General features: G+C 46.8%; 2 protein-coding genes across 3 annotated transcripts in view; one reads left to right on the top strand and one right to left on the bottom strand.

Moving 5' to 3' along the window:
• Recql5 (RecQ like helicase 5) overlaps window positions 1–16,987 on the bottom strand; it is a 34,603-nt gene that overhangs the window by 14,310 nt on the left and 3,306 nt on the right. For both annotated transcript variants that reach the window (XM_069993009.1, XM_069993010.1), the window contains exons 3-7: window positions 16,415–16,933; window positions 14,832–14,934; window positions 14,214–14,325; window positions 12,392–12,554; window positions 11,408–11,487 (exon numbers count right to left, since the gene is read on the bottom strand). In XM_069993009.1, coding sequence (XP_069849110.1) covers window positions 11,408–11,487; window positions 12,392–12,554; window positions 14,214–14,325; window positions 14,832–14,934; window positions 16,415–16,933 — 977 coding nt within the window. The remainder of the gene's footprint in view (window positions 1–11,407; window positions 11,488–12,391; window positions 12,555–14,213; window positions 14,326–14,831; window positions 14,935–16,414; window positions 16,934–16,987) is intronic.
• Erln (endoregulin) lies at window positions 5,530–7,125 on the top strand. Its single transcript, XM_069993275.1, has 2 exons — window positions 5,530–5,905; window positions 6,555–7,125. The coding sequence occupies exon 2, from the start codon at window positions 6,561–6,563 to the stop codon at window positions 6,738–6,740; it is 180 nt and encodes a 59-aa protein (XP_069849376.1). The 5' UTR covers window positions 5,530–5,905; window positions 6,555–6,560; the 3' UTR covers window positions 6,741–7,125.

The following is a 16,987-nucleotide window of genomic DNA, read 5'->3' as shown; positions in this document are numbered from 1 at the left end:
GAAGGTGGCTCAGTGGTAGAGCGCTTGCCTTGTATGCATGAGGCCCTGGGTTCAATTCCTCAGCACCACATAAGCAGAAAAAGCCAGAAGTGGCACTGTAGCTCAAGTGGTACAGTGCTAGCCTTGAGCTGAAGAGCTGAGGGGCAGTGCCCAGGCCCAGAGTTCAGGCCTCACGACCAACCAGAAAAAAAAAAGGAACAGTCCTGGGCTGTGTGAGTGGCTCAAGAAGTAAAGCACTTGCTTAGCATGTGTGAGGTCTTGTGTTCAATCCTAAAACCAAAAATCAAAAAACGAATCCTGTGAAGATACAACCCTTTCCTGCCTCCCTGCCTTCAGTTTACCTTGTTTTCAGCCACAATGAGGGGAAAGGAGGGCAATGGAGACATGGGGCTGAAATGGAGCTTCTCAGAGTGCTTTCTACTTGCTCTCCGGAGCCATAAAGGGCTGTGATTGCTCACATCACCTGTCACCTAGATCTGCTCTCAGTACACACTCTGCCTGCCTGGGACCAGCCCTGCCTACCCAGAAAATAGACCAGAGAGAGAAGATGCCAGTCCCTGCTATCTCTAGCTGGCAGTCCAGGCCAAATAAACAGGGATAGATAAGAAGGAATTCTCACTGGCTGGTTCCACTTCCTGGTGTTCAAGGACTTGCCTGACATGTTTGGGCTGAAGAACCAGAGAGGAAGTGTTTCCAAACAAAAGAAACCTAAGAATCCTCCAGCTTTCAGCTCCAAAAGAATGAAATGCAGATTAATAATGATGATATGACGATAAAATTCACTCAGGTCTTATACTTGTCCAGGCATTGTCTTAAACTTTTTTTTGGGGGGGTGCGTGGGGGGCAGGGGTTGGTCATGGGGCTTGCACTCAAGGCCTGGGCACTGTCCCTGAGCGATTTTGCTCAAGGCTAGCACTCTACTTTTTTTTTTTGTCAGTTGTGGGCTGAACTCTGGGTCTGGCGTTCTCCCTCAGGTCTTCAGCTTAAGGCTAACATTCTACCACGTGAGCCACAGCACCACTTCCAGCTTTTTCTGCTTATGTGGTGTTGAGAAATTGAACCCAGGGCCTCATGCATGCAAGCATTCTACCACTGAGTCGCCTTTCCAGCCCACTCTCCTACTTTTTTTTTTTTTTGGTCGGTCATGGGGCTTGAACTCTGGGCTTGAGCACTGTCCCTCAGCTCTTCAGTTCAAGGCAAGCGCTTTACCACTTGAGCTACAGTACCACTTCCGGCTTTCTAGTGGTTTATTGGAGATAGGAGTCTCATGGTCTTTCCTTCCCCGGGCTGGCTTTGAACCGTGATCCTCAGATCTCAGCCTCCTGAGTAGCTAGGATTACAGGTGTGAGCCACCGGTGCCCGGCTCACTCTCCTACTTTGATCCATAGCTCCACTTATGGTTTTCTGGTTAATTGGGGATAAGAGTTTCATGGACTTTCTTGCCTGGGCTGGCTTTGAACCATGATCCTCAGATCTCAACCTTCTATGTAGCTATGATTATAGGCCTGAACCACCAGTGCTGGCCTTATTTTTTTTTTTGTTGGTTTTTGTTTTTGGTCAGTTGTGGGGCTTGAACTCTGGGCCTGGGCGCTGTCCCTCAGTTCTTAAAGCTCAATGTAAGCACTCTACCACTTGAGCCACAGCACCACTTCTGGTTTTCTGTGGTTTATTGGAGTTAAGAGTCTCACAGATTTTCCTGCCTGGGCTAGCTTTGAACCATGATCCTCAGATCTCAGCCTCCTGAGTAGCCAGGATTACAGGCGTGACTCACCAGTGCCCAGTTGTTGTTTTTTTGTTTTGTTTTGTTTTGTTTTGTTTTTTGTGACAAGGTCTCATTATGTAGCAAGACCAGGCTAGCCCAAACTGGAGATCCTCCTGCCTCAGCTCGTAAGTACTGGGATTTCAGTGCATCAGGCCTGGCTTGTCTTAAATACTTTGATGCAGATAAATTCACTTAATTGTCGCAATACTTCTATGCCATCAATACTATAAATCCCATTTACAGATGAGGAAATTTAGCCTTAGTGACACACTAGGTGATTTGTTCAAGTTTGAACAGATGAAAAGTGAGGAGCCAGCCTCTGGGTCTAGCCTGTCTGGCTCCAGAACAGTTCACCACACCCAGGCTCAATGCCTGTGGGGCGTAAGGCAGATATGATTCTGATTCCATTATCCTCCATCAACCAGCCCTATACCCAAACATCCACACCCAAATTCTGTCTTAAGATTGCCTCTACATGAATAGGTGAGAGCCCAACAGGTAAGTGCAGGTGTGGGGCCAGTGCTGTGGTATCAGGTGAAAAGCCCAGTGACAGTGAGGGAAACAATGCATTTTTCACTCTTAACACTACCAGCTGGAGGATCCCAGAAGCCCTAGGTTCATAAAAAGTAGTACAGCTGCTGCTGGACTTCCTGTTTCATCAGCACCAAGAATGACTGAGGCTGAGACTCTGCTACAAGATTCTGGTTGCTAGCCCAAGGACAGACAGGCAGACAGTTTTGGACACAGGCTGGTTGGCAGGTTCATTGGTATCTTCTTGTTCTCTGCAAGGAAACATGCAATGGCTAGGCCCAAATAAAAAGCCACCCAATTCAAATGAACAAAGTTGCTCTAGCTCAACAGTAGCCTGGCACTCTCCCAGGATACACAGCTCTACTCTGGGGAGGAGCCACATGTTCTTTCATTGTGGGAAAATAAACAGAACGCTGCTATAAGCCTGCTGCCTGAAGACGGGTGATGGCCACGAAGGAAGACGCAGTAGGCTGCTGCAAGCCTGGAGAAAGATGGAGTGTTACTGCCCCACAGCACCCAGATCACACCACCTTAGTGCACAGCACCCAGACCACACCGCCTTAGAGCACAGCACCCAGACCACACCGCCTTAGTGCACAGCACCCAGACCACACCGCCTTAGTGCACAGCACCCAGACCACACCGCCTTAGTGCACAGCACCCAGACCACACCGCCTTAGTGCACAGTGCTCTCACCAGCCCCCCCACCCCCCTATTCTCTGAAGGTGGCTTGTGTACCACCAGTGTCTGCTCCCAGTTCCTCAAAAGGGTTATGCTCACACTACCCTGCAAATCTGTATGCTTATCGTCTGCATAGTAACCTTATTACAAGCCATAATAAAGCTATTGAGGCAAGAATCTTGTTAGCAAAACTTGGGCAGAGCATAGAAAGGTTTTCTCCTAAATCTGTTTGCTTAAAAATTAACAAGTTAAAACAATCTACAATAAAAATCTTCAAATGGTCAGGTGCCAGTAGCTCACGCCTGAATCCTAGCTACTCAGGAGGCTGAGACCTGAGGATCATGGTTGGAAGCCAACCCAGAGAGAAAAGTCCATGAGACTCATCTCCAACTAACCGCAAAGAGCCTGAAGTAGAGACTTGGTTCAAATGGTAGAGTGCTAACCTTAAGCATAAAAGCTTAGGGACAGTGCCCAGGACTAGCACAAAAATAAATAAAGTAAAAATCTCCAAAAAAAAAAAACGGAGAACAAATTGTTCCTAAAAACAGTTTTCTCCATTTCAACTCTCACGTAGCCTTCACATCTCCACTTACACATCCATTTACACACCCTCCACTTACACATCCATTTATACACCCTCCACTTACACAACCATTTACACACCCTCCACTTACACATCCATTTACAGACCCTCCACTTACACATCCTCTGAGGAGAGGAACTCTTTCCACACACACAACAGGTTACACCACTTGGGCCTATATTCTCCTCCTGTCTCCAGCATGCCATTCTCTGAAAGCAGAATTTCCCACTTGGGGACAACAGCTAGTTGAAAAATCCAGTAAAAGCAACTTTCCTGTGTGTGACATAGATTCTTTATACACTTTATTTGAAGGAGAAATATACACATCCCCTGTTCCCTTCGGGATTAGGCCAGCTGTGACTTTGCTCTAACTGTGGGCTGCTGAACAGCATTCCTGCTGTATTTATATTGGTGTTTTCATTAGAGCAGAACAAGGGGCTGGGAAGGTGGCTCAGTGGTAGAGTGCTTGCCTTGCATGGGTTCAATTCCTCAGCACCACATATGCAGAAAAAGCCGGAAGTGGTGCTGTGGCTCAAGTGGTAGAGTGAAGAGCTGAGGAACGGTGCCCGGGCCCACAGTTCAAGCCCCACAACCAACCAAAAAAAAAAAAAATTGCAAAAGAATCAAGAGTATGAGGTGCCACTGGATTTTAATAAGATGTGCATAATGCTTAGTTGTCACATCTCATTTCTTTCGACAGGAATATTGTGTGATTACAAAGTTATTCCAAAGTAGTTCTAGTGGTATTTACAGAAAAAAGTTCTGCTTGCCCACTCACTCTGAAGTACAGCATAGCACCTCAGAGCTTAGGCTCTGGGCACCTGGCTCTACACTCCAACCCAGTTATTACTTCTTAGCTAAATGACCTTGGATAAGAATATTTCACCTCTGAGTCTGTCCCTGTCTAGAAAATTGGACTTGTTTCACTTGTTTATTAGATGTTACATTCAATTATGTAATTATAACAAACAAGCATGACCACCACAAACTGGTTTGAGAACACAAGTGACTCTTGATCAGCCTCTGACTTAACTGATGGAACAGAAGTGCCAGGGCGTGCCAGAGGCCAGCATGCTACTCGCTGTGCACATTCAGCATGCCAAGGAAGTTAGTCAGCAAGTTTTACACAGGAAAAAGAAAGCATCAGACTAGCCAGGCCTCAGCTCAGCCCAGAGTTTAGAATGCTTCACTGAAGTAGTCATCACCTGTCAGCTACCCCTGGCAACAGACACCTGGGGAAAGTCACCTGGCACAGTATCCTGACATCCCAGAGACTGTCAAAGCTCCCGTGTGGAAACAAGCAGAATTGGGCTAGAAGCCAAGGCCTACCTCTCTTGTCTCATGACTGGACACAGTACCTGGCAGTTCCTGGCAATAGAAGACCCACACAGCCTAGTTTTGTTTGTTTGTTTGGGGGGGGGGGGTTGTCGATTGTGGGGCTTGAATTCAGGGCCTGGATGCTGTCCCTTTTGCTCAAGGCTAGCACTCTACCATTCTGAGCCACAGTGCCACTTCCAGTTTTTGAGTGATTAATTGGAGATAAGAATCTCATGGAGACTTTTCTGCCCAGGCTAGTTTCAAACCATGCTCCTCAGATCCCCGCCTCTTGAGTAGCTAGGATTATAGGCATGAACTAACAGTACCTGGCTATAGACTAGCTTTTAAAGAAGTCAAAGGTGGGCACCAGGTTTCAAGAGCAGGGTACCTGCTTTATTCCCTTACTAGCTTCCCTGTCACACCAAGGGGTAGGAACCAACCACACACAGTCACTGACGCTGTGCAGTCCAGGGAGACAGTAGGCTCCAAAGGTGATAAACACTACCGCCCAGAACTTTGTTCCAGGAGGTACCAGACATAGCTGCGGTTAATCATTCACCCACACCACAGGAAGTGATGCCAGGTGGCAGTCTTGGCCCCAGGGCTTCCTGCGTTCTAGACAGGTCCTCCCAGTCAACAGGTCAGTAGCCTGAGAGCCAAAGCCAATGTGTGCGCAGGTGAGATGGATGGTTGTGGAGGTGCTCAAAGATGCCTTCACCCATGCCCTGAGCACCTCCACGACGACATCACAAAGGGACAGAACACAGCAGAGGAGAATATGAAAGGCAGAAAGGGAGCAGTGGTTGCCAGGCAACTGGCCTTGGCCCACCTCTGTTTGCTTTGTTGGCAGCAATGATAAGTCTGGGCTGCTTGGCAATGTCAAAGGCTTTGCCTCTCAACAGTCACTTCTGTGAGTAGACTACAGTTCTGGTCATCTGGCAGGCTCTTCAGCTTAGGCTCATTGACGTGTAGGACCTGGAGGATAACCTTGATTTGCTCTCAAGGCACGGAACCATTAGCAGCAGAAACAGGTAACAGCTCCTTTCTTCTTCCTCTGTTAATCCTTTACCTGGCTCAGGTATTTTGCCGTTACTGGCTCCTTTTCCAGAAGACAGATGGACCTTCTGTTTGCAAGGCATTACCAAGGACTCAGCTGCTCCTCAGCAAAATCACACCTTTTTTTTTTTGAGACAGTCTCTATGTACCTCAGGCTGGCCTGAAACTGAACTCTAGCAATCCTTTAGCCTCAACTTTCCAAGTAGATGGAACTACAGGCACACACTGCTGTATGTGACTGGGTTCCTATGCTCAGTTCTTAAATGCTCCCCATTGGGACAGAAAAAACAGAGAAGACCTGAAATGGTACTTTTAGATTGTAGCTGAGCAGGTCTCAGGGATGGGAAAGTCATCTCACTGTCCACAAGGGTGACTTGAGGAAATGAGTAGATTCCAAAAGCAGCAACAGACGACAGTGGGGCCCTCAGAAGAAACTCCATTTATTGCTTGCGGGGAACTTTGAGCTCAAAATTGACCAGCCCCTTAGTATCCACTGGCCACAGAGATGGCTAGCTGTTCACTCTGTCTGCCACAAAGCTTGAGGTTGGTGGCATGAAGAACAGCACCAGGAACAGGGCCTTGAGGGGCTCCCTGCACTCAGAGCCTCTGTCCCTTTTTTTCCAGGTTAACATGCGCCAAATAATATTCTACAAGGACTTGTGGAAGGAAGAGTTCTGGGAGAACCCCTGGGAAGTAGGGGGCCTTATAGTCATCGGCTTGTTTGTTGGCACGTTCCTGTTCTTCATCTTGTTTGCTGTTCTGTTTGGTTTTTTCTCTCCGTCGGAGAGGAAAGAATATGAAGAGGACTGACCTGACTTCCTGGGGGCCAGAAGGCAGTGGGTTACAGGTGACTTGACCTGTTCACCTCATACAGATGGTGGCCCCTCTGGTCCCTGACTCAGGGCCTAAATCCCTGTTGTGATCTTACCTTGCCAGGAGAGTCTAGTCATATATACTGGATCTGGCTTAAGGGATGGCCAGATAGCTAGAGAGGGAGACTGGTCTAATACTGGTTCTGCATCTCCTATCCCTGCTGCCACCACAACTCTGGGAAGCATATGAAGGGAGCCTCTTCTGTGCTTTGGGTAAAAAGAGTGATGACTACGAAGCAACTAACAGCAACTTCATAAATCCTCAACAGAAGAGGACCAAAAAAATCACTGAAGTAAAAAAAAATCCTTTTCTAATCTGCTAACTTGTGAGCCCTCCTTTTCTTTTTTGGTTGGTCGTGGAGCTTGTACTCTGGGCCTGGGCACTGTCCCTGAGCTCTTCAGCTCAAGGTAAGTGCTCTACCACTTGAGCCACAGTGATACTTCCAGTTTTATGGGGGTTAACTGGAGATAAGAATCTCACGGACTTTCTTGCCTGGGCTGGCTTTGAACTACGATCTTCAGAGCTCAGTCTCCTGAGTAGCTAGAGCTTATTTTCTATCTAGATGTGGTAGCCAGCTAACTTTCCCAGCCAACCTCACAGAAGTCTGTAAGTCTCAGTGGGGTGTGGCACACACTCCTGTTCTCAAGATGACCTTCAGTTCCAGAACATGCCATGTTCTCTCCTGTATTGGGCTCCATTCATGTTGCTCCCATTTGAATCGGATGCTCTGTCGTGAATGCTTTATTGTCCTTCAGCTCTCAGTGTGTAAATCTGCCTTCCTCAAGTAAACCTTCATGACCCGCATGATTGGGTTTGAGCCACCTACTACATACTCTCCAAAATACCATGTACTTTTTCTTCAAAGCCATTGATGAAGTGTGCCTGTCTTTTCCTTAGGACCAAGGCCCCCATTGTATCCCCAGGGCCAGTGGACATGGTGGAGTTGGTATCAATATCTGCTGGCTAAATTAGTGAATGAATAAGCAAAGGCGCACAGAGATGGTGAACAGGAGCATGCTAGGCTATTGGGCTCCCCAACTCAGAGCCCCACAAGACAATTCAGCCTAAGCCTAAACGCAAAGCTCTTCTCGTATCTCAAGTGTCCAGGCTTCCAGGCCAGAGGCTGCTTCAAGTCTAGTAGCTGTTCCTAAAATACTCCTAACAGCTAAAACTCCTCTGCTAAGCATAATGTTTTTTCATATCTGAGGTGTGGAGATAAAAGACAAGTGTAGAGATGAGACCTGCTGGCTGCCGACCCTGCTCTTATTTCTGAGCTTGAGTATTTTTCTGTTGGTCTGGTCCCAGACCTTCCCTCTTCCCCTTCCCAGAATCGTACCCTAACACTTCAGCTCCCTATTACAATTTCATTTTATTTTCTGTGCCAGTACTGAGCTTGAACTCAAGGTCTAGGTGCTCTCCCTTAGCTTTTTTTTGGGTACGGTTGTGGGGACTGAACTCTGGACCTGGGCGCTGTCCCTCAGCTCTTCAGCTCAAGGCTAGCGCTCTACCACTTGAGCCACTGCACCACTTCTGGCTTTTTTCTTTTTGCTTGTGTGGTGCTGAGGAATCAAACCCAGAGCCTCAGGCATGCAAGGCAAGTGCTCTACCACTGAGCCACCTTCCCAGCCCTCTCTTAGCTTTTTCTGCTCAAGGCTGGCACTCTACTATTTGAACCATAGCTCCATGGCTTTATACTGGTTAATTAGAAATAAATCTCATGTATTTGGCTGCCCAGGCTGACGCTGAACCATGATTCTCATATCTCAGCCTACCAAGAAATTAGGATTACAGGCATGACCTCCAGTACCCAACACAACTTCATTACATGAAATATCCCATCTCAGCCGAGTCCACCCCACAGCTCTGTCCTTCTGCAAGGTACCTGCCCTAAGGGAAATGACCTCAAACCAGAACTATGCTTTAAAAAAGGAACAAATTATTTGACAATCAAGAAAAGGTGTTTGGCTGGGAAGATGGCTCAGTGGTAGAGTGCTTGCCTTGCATGCCTGAGGCCCTGGGTTCGATTCCTCAGCACCACATAAGCAAAAAGGAAAAAAAAGCCGGAGGTGGCGCTGTGGCTCAAGTGGTAGAGCGCTACCCTTGAGCTGAAGAGCTGAGGGACAGTGCCCAGGCCCAGAGTTCAGGCCCCACTACCGGACCCCCAAAAAAAAAAAAGAAAAGGTGTTTTCCCCCCTTCGTCCTTCACACCATTTATACCATTAAAAAAAAAAAACCCAATAAAACAAAAAAAAAAATAGTCCTTTTCACTCAAAGAGAAGGGGCCAATACAGACATGCTACCAGGTCTACTCAGCCCAGGCAGGGCCTGGGAATCCTGGGATGTAGAACTTCATGTGTTAGTAACCAACAAGGAGGGACAGGCTACACATGTGCAGGGTAAGCTTTCCCTTGGACTCCTTGGTCCCACAGATACCTGGACCTCACAACCCCAACCAGCCTACAAGTCTCAAAGAAATATGGTCAGAGGCCCCATGGAGGACATGTCCCCCTTTCCTGGAGGTTCTAACCTCCAAAGCCTTTGACAGGAATGAGCAAGGTTTTTCCCCAGCAGAGGGCACTCTTGACAATTAGCAAGCACACTAGGTCCTTTCATTCCTCACCAGAAGTGAGAGCTCTCTGTTCACAGAGCCCAAAACCAAATTTAGCAATTCTCTCTACCAGAGCCTAAAAAGGGTTCTGCTGGCAATGGGCATAGGAAGGGTAAGCCTGGCACCTCAGCCCACCACATTTTTCTGGGAGTGGTCCTGCCACAGAGGCCAAATTAGAGATGGCCATTTTTAGAAATAACTCATTCCAGAAGCCACTAACTCATCAGTGGGTTGGAGGGAGATGGAAATGCAAACAGAGAGCTCAAGTAAGTATGTCCCTGGCTTTCACAGGAGAGCCCAAAATGTTTGCTAGATACCAGCACTATGTACTTGGTACCCTGCTTCAAGAATACAGTCATGGGGGCTGGGAAGGTGGCTCAGTGGTAGAGCGCTTGCCTTGCATGCATGAGGCCCTGGGTTGGATACCTCAGCACCACATAAGCAGAAAAAGCCGAAGTAGTGCTGTGGCTCAAGTGGTAGAGCACTCGCCTTCAGCTGAAGAGCTGAGGGACAGCACTCAGGCCCAGAGTTCAGGCCCCATGACTGACAAAAAAAAAAAAAAAATACAGTCATGGAGAGGTGGAGATGCAGCTTAGTGATGGAGCACTTGCCTAGCATACAAGAGGTCCTGGGTTCATCTCCAGAACCACAGAACCAGACCAAAACGAAAAAGACGGGTGGGAGTGGGGGTGATGATACATGCATGAAATGAGCACTACTTGAAAATGAGAGGCCCAAGTTTTTAGAGGCTTCTGTCTCTCATGAGCTTTTGTGAACATGACCTCTCCAAGCTTGGTTTATTCATCTCTCAGTCTGAGGCCACCACTTCTGTTCATATCCTCTCAGGATTACTCCACGAGATCTGATGCATGACCATTTTAGACCAAAGCATACAGAATCCCCCAGGGTTTTCCTCACATAGAGGCGCCCCCCCCCCCCCCCGACTACATGTGCACAGACACACCTGTCCCAAGCAGCTGTTGGCTTTTTCCATGGCCCTCATCCCATTGCCAGAGATGCAGACAACTAGATAAGTGGACACCATGTGGGCAGGCTGCCATTCCATTAGAAAGGCTGTTCTCTTTGAAGCACGTTAAACCCCAGCCCCACCCCAGAGGTAAGTGGGTCACATGCTCTGTTCGAGGCCTAGACAAGAATCAGTTCTACTCAAATAAAGCCACAAGTCCCAGCTCAGTAGCATGTGATGACCACAATGCCAGTGGCTCAGAGCTGGCACATAACTCAGGACTGAGTTGCTTGGAATAGAGTAGGAGAATGGATGACCACCCAAGATGATGAACAAACCCTCACATTACTAGTTTTTTGTTTTGTTATTAGCAGTTTTGCTAGGTCAGCACTCTTATCAATTCAACCACATACCCCAATCCTTTTTTTTTTTTTTTTTTTTTTTTTTTTGTCGGTTGAGGGGCTTGAACTCAGAACCTAGGCACTGTCCCTGAGCTTTTTCACTCAAAGCTAACACTTTAACACTTTGAGCCACAGCTCCATTTCTGTTATTTTGGTGGCTAATTGGAGATAAGAGTCTTAAGGATTTTTTCCTACCAGGGCTGGCTCTGAACTTCAATCCTCAGATCTCAGTCTCCTGAATAACTAGGATTATAGGCATAAGTCCCTGGTGCCTAACTGCTTTGTCCAACCTGGCCTGGGCCACAATCCTTCTACTTAATGCTTCCCACACATCTAGGGTTACAGCTGTGTATTATCACACACAGCTCTTTTGGTTGAGATGTGGTCTTGCTTTGTGGGCTGGCCTTAAACCTGGTCCATCTTCTGCCTCCCCAGTAGCTTCCCAGTAGCTGTGATCCATCATGCCCAACCTCACTGTGAAGAGTTTCTGAGGTCTCCAGAAGGAAGTGACTTCCATGTTACTCAACATAATGGCCCAAGAGCTATCTTACCTTAATTAGCTGGTAGAGTAAATAGGTGCTGGAGAAGGAAATGATACTTTGTTTCACATGCAAAGTAAGTCACTCACCCTAATTCCTCACAGAATGTCACCAAGGCATCAAAGGCCAAGAGGGTGGCTTTATCAGATGCTTTGTTCCCTCTCTTTTCCTGGAGAGAGAAAACAGCCACTTAGTCTTACAGTCACTATTTTGTCACCTCCAAAAGTAATGAGGCAGGAAAATGTTAAAGGATATTGATAAGGCCATTTACTAGTGGTGCCTCTACACCTAACTATGCATCAGAATCTCCAGATTACTGAATCATACTTTCTGGGACTGGAGCTTTTCAGAGTTCATACTTGCTAATGTATACACAAGAGTGCACATGCTTCAACATTAACAGTTAGAGTGACTGGCATATACCTCCCTGGCCTTTTCTATATGTCTGTTTACCAAAATTTCCTTTTAATTGCTTTTTTTAGCTGGGCACCGGTGGCTCACACCTTTAATCCTAGCTACTCAGGAGGCTGAAATCTGAGGATCACGGTTCAAAGCCAGCCTGGGCAGAAAATTCCATGAAACTCTTTTTTTTTTTTGGGGTCCGGTCATGGGGCCTGAACTCTGGGGCTGGACGCTGTCCCTCAGCTCTTCAGCTCAAGGCAAGCGCTCTACCACTTGAGCCACAGCGCCACTTCTGGCTTTTTTCTTTTTGCTTATGTGGTGCTGAGGAATCGAACCCAGGGCCTCAGGCATGCAAGGCAAGCACTCTACCACTGAGCCACCTTCCCAGTCTTCCATGAAACTCTTATTTCCAATTAATCACACAAAAAGCTGGAAGTGGCACTGTGGATCAAGTAATAAGAGTGCTAGCCTTGGGCAAAAAAGGAGCCCAGGGAAAGCACCCAGAGTTCAAGCACCAGCAAAAAAGAAAAAGAAGAAAAAAGAAAGAGAGAGAGAAAGAAAGAAAGAGAAAGGAGGAGAGAGAGAGAAAGAAAGAAAGAGAAAAAGAAAGAAAGAAAGAAAGAAAGAAAGAAAGAAAGAAAGAAAGAAAGAAAGAAAGAGTGAACCTTTACCTGAAGCTTTGCTATTTCTTTCCGGATCAGGAAGCTAACTTGGTCCCGGTCATTCCTAGAGTAATAGAGACGGCACCAAGAAGGCTTCCCATCCCTGCCAGCTCGGCCAGATTCCTGGTAGTACCCAGCCATTGATTTGGCAATATTCCAGTGGGCAACGAACCTAGGGATCCAAAAGGATAAGCAGCATGAGGTGTGGTGGTAGAGCTGAGTGCCCCAGGGAGCATGCTGAGTAGATAGAGCAGGACTTCCTTCACAGCAGCCAGGTGCAGAGAGGCTAAAAACACATAGGGAAGCAGAGAAGATCCCAGAGGAAGCCAGAGGAAGCTGACTAGTACACTGGCAGGTCTCTTTGCCATGAAGCAGCCCAACTTAGAGGCCACTGCAGGATTAAGAAGGAAATTCTAAGCTAGGTGCCAGTGTCTCATGCCTGTAATCCTAGCTATTCAAGAGGCTGAGATCTGAAGATCACGGCTCAAAGCCAGTCCAATTAGGAAAATCCCTGAAACTTTTACCTCTTAACCACTAGAAAATTAGAAGTAGAGATGTTGCTCAAAGTGATAGAGGATTAGCCCTGAGTGAGAACACCCAGGGACAGTGTCCAGGCCTTGAGTTCAATCCCCATCACTGAAAAAAAAAAAAAAAAAGAAAAAAAGCTGGTGTTGGTGGCTGACGCCTGCAATTCTAGCTACTCAGGAAACTGAGAACTGAGGATCCTGGTTCAGAGCCAGTCAGGGCAGGAAAGTCTGTGAAACTCTTATCTCCAATAAACCACCAGAAAACTGGAAGTGGCACTGTGGCTGAAGTGGTAGAGTGCTCGCTTTGAGCTGAAGAGCTAAGGGACAGCGCTCAGGCCCAGAGTTCAAGCCCCCATGACCAAAAAAACCCAACAACAACAAAAAAGCCAACCTCATAGCCAGAGGAATAAATACCACCTTAAAAGAAAATTAGACTCTTGAGACTTCTAAAACTGAATGACACTACTTAAGCCCTTTATACCTTCTTTGAATAATAATAAGGAAGGGATAATATTTATTAAATACCTACTATGAGCCAGTTTGTAGATTTCCCTTTTTTTAGTTACTATCATGTGAAGAATCCATTCTACAAATGATAAACTTGTATTCACAGAGGTAAATTTGTACAAGGTGACACAGTAAGGGGAAACTAGAGCTAGGATTTGAACCAAAGGGCCAGGGATTAACCCTATGATTCTACAGTCGGTGTTCTTTCAAATATACTATACCAACTAATTCTTACCCAATGTCACAGTGACATACACCATGTATGTAAAAATGTTGTGTAAATCATACAGGGCAGGTCTGGGAAGGTGGTTCAGTGGTAGAGTGCTCGCCTTGCATGCATGAGGCCCTGGGTTCGATTCCTCAGTACCACATAAGCAGAAAAAGCCAGAAGTGGCGCTGTGGCTCAAAGTGGTAGAGCGCTAGCCTTGAGCTGAAGAGCTGAAGGGCAGCATCCATGTCCAGAGTTCAGGCCCCACGACCAAACCCAAAAAAAAAAAAAAAAAGACTTTTGTATTTGCCTTCATTCCAGGGTCCAACTGAAAGATGGGAGTGAACTGGCTTCTGTTAATGGACAAATTTAAAAATCTGCATTGCTCTCTTTCCTAAAGATGGCAAAACCAAGCATTCCACATAGAAATCAACAAGAATTCAGGACAGTAATAGAGACTCCTTCCTATCAGCACCCTTCTCTATGGCACTACACAGACCACATGGGCTTGGTCCTTTGTGCAGAGCATGAGGAAGTAAACCATGAGCCAGGCCCCAACAGGGAACATAAGGCAAGAACTACAGCTCACCTGACATTGGCTTTGTCCACTCCCATTCCAAAACTGATGGTTGCAACAATTACTGGGACCTTCTCCTCCATCCACTCATTTTGTACCTGAGTCCTATCAGAAGCCTTCAGCCCTGGAAAGGAGGTGAAAATGGTAAAAGGAACTCACATTTTCCATGGATTTACCTTGGGTGTTTATTTTGGGTATGATACTGTCCTGGGCACTCTCCACATATCCTGTATCCATCCCTTCTGGCTATATGACTTTGTACCAAGCATTTAACTTCACAGTCTCACAGTTAATAAACATAAAGACCTCAGCCCATGTGTGACAAAGTAGTCAATAAATATTAGAGCCAAGATTCAAACCTAAGTGTACTGGTTTCCAAAACCTATGCTCTTCCAACCTGACTTTTATAATACTTAAGCTTATAAAAACTTATTACCTGCTAATGGGTGGACACAGAGTAGGAAAAAGAATTCAAGAGTCACAACTCTCAGTAGGGAGCACATTCATGTCTAGACACCTTTGGTAGATTTAAGTGAGCCACTTTATCTCTGTGTGGGAATTTGTAAAAAGGTAATAGACTATCTGAGATCTGTAACAGTGAAGAAAACCACAGAATGTGGGCACTCTTACCTGCATGGTAGGCCTTGGCGTTCACACCCCTGCTGCTGAGCTCAATGGCCAGCTGTTCACAAGCCTCTCTAGTCCTACAGTAGACAATGCCACAGCCAGACAACTGAACAGGAAGATGTGGGAAGAAAACAAGCAGGGGAAGAACAGAATAATCAGTCCACCATAATGCAACCTGTTTTAAGGCACGGTGCTTTTATAAACTTCCTAATCTCCTCTGAGTCAGGACACCCAAGAGGGCTCATTACTTTATAAAAAAGCAGGAGCGCCGGGCACCAGTGGCTTACAACTGTAACCCTAGCTACTCATGAGGCGGAGATCTGAGGATCGCAGTTTGAAGTCAGCCTGGTCAAGAAAGTTCGTGAGACTCATGTCCAATTGAACACCAGAAAAACCAGAAGTGGCACCATGGTTCAAGTGGTAGAGTGCTCACCTTGAGCTGGAGAGCTCAGGGACAGCGCCCAGGCCCAGAGTTCAAGCGCAATGACCAACCAAAAAAAAAAAAAAAAAAAAAAAAAGCAGGACCAAGCTAGGTGCTGGTGGCTCAAGCCTGTATTCAGGAAGCTAAGATCTGAGGTCCAATGTTTGAAACCAGCCCAGGCAGGAAAGTCTGCAAGACTCTTTTTTTTTTTTTTTTTTTTTTTCTGCAAGACTCTTATCTCCAATTAACTACCAAAAAATTCAGAAGTGGGGCTGTGGCTCAAGTAGTAGAGTGCCAGCTTTGAGCAAAAAAACTCAGGGACAGCACCCAGGCCCTAGAATTCAAGCCCAAGTACTGAAACAAAATTAAAAAAAAAAAAAAAAAGCAAGACAAAGCAGCCAAAATCCAACTTTCTTTTTTTTTTTTTTTTTTTTTTGCCGGCATGGGGCTTGAACTCTGGGCCTGAGGGCTGTCCCTCAGCTCTTCAGCTCAAGGCCAGCGCTCTACCACTTGAGCTACAGCACCACTTCCGGTTTTCTGGTAGTTTATTGGAAATAGGAGTCTAACAGTCTTTCCTGCCCGGGCTGGCTTTGAACCGCAATCCTAAGATCTCAGCCTCCTGAGTACGCTAGGATTACAGGCATGAGCCACCAGCGCCCAGTCAAAATCCAACATTCTTACACCTTTGCCTCCTCTTTTTTTTTTTTTTGGGGGGGGGTCTGGTAGTGGGGCCTGAACTCTGGGCCTGGGCGCTATCTCTCAGCTCTTCAGCTCAAGGCTAGCGCTCTATCACTTGAACCACAGCGCCACTTCCGGCTTTTTCCTTTTTGCTTATGTGGTGCTGAGGAATCGAACCCAGGGCCTCATGCATGCAAGTTAAGTGCTCTACTGCTGAGCCACCTTCCCAGCCCCCACCTTTGCCTACTCTATGGAAACCTTGTGTAGTTCTACCAAGGCTTCACATGGACTGCCTGCTTGCCTCCTACAGAACACCTGGGACCATAGATCCCCCTTTAGGAGGGCAATGTCAGGTAATAAAAGAGACAATTTTCTTTGTGCACAAGTCTTAAGAAGCCTGGCTAAGAAAGCCATGAAAAATAAAGGCATTTGAACAAGATCTGTATGCTGCAGATAGCATTTTGGCTTCTCAACCCAAGTACCTTACCTTTTCACCAGCCTTCTGTCCTAGGGCCTTCAGGCAGAAGTCTCTCAGGTTTCCATAAGGATCAGGAATCAGTTCCTTGAATTGCACATCATAAAAGAGGTTGGCCCGGAAGCACGGAGTCTTGAAAGAGGCCACTGGTTGTTTCAAGTGCAGTGCAGCAAACACATCCTCTTGAACCTGGGGGGTAGCTGTGGCAGTCAGAGCCACACATGGGGCATTTGCTAGGCGGGAACGCAGGGCACCCAACCTCAAGTAGTCAGGGCGGAAGTCATGTCCCCACTGAGAAACACAATGAGCTTCATCCACCACCAAGTAAGAGAGCAGGTGGCGGGACAAAAGGGAATTCAGGGTGGGTTGGAAGGATGCTGAGGCTGCCATCTCTGGAGTGATGTACAAAAGCTTGGTCCGAGGCTTTTCTTGCTCCAGGTCAGAGAGCAGCTCCTTCCTCTCCTGTGCTGACAGTTTCGAGTTCAGGGAACTCACTTTTATTTTTAGGGCCAACAAGTGGTCCACCTGGTCCTGAAGGCAGAAAGAGATGCATCCAAACTGGGGGACAATTGGCTCTCAGAACCT

The sequence above is a fragment of the Dipodomys merriami genome, unplaced genomic scaffold (assembly GCF_024711535.1).
Source record: "Dipodomys merriami isolate MVZ:Mamm:240054 unplaced genomic scaffold, mDipMer1.0.p SCAF_42, whole genome shotgun sequence".
NCBI lineage: Eukaryota > Metazoa > Chordata > Mammalia > Rodentia > Heteromyidae > Dipodomys > Dipodomys merriami.
Note: the sequence above shows the minus strand (reverse complement) of the source record. Positions and strands in the feature narration are given on the sequence as shown.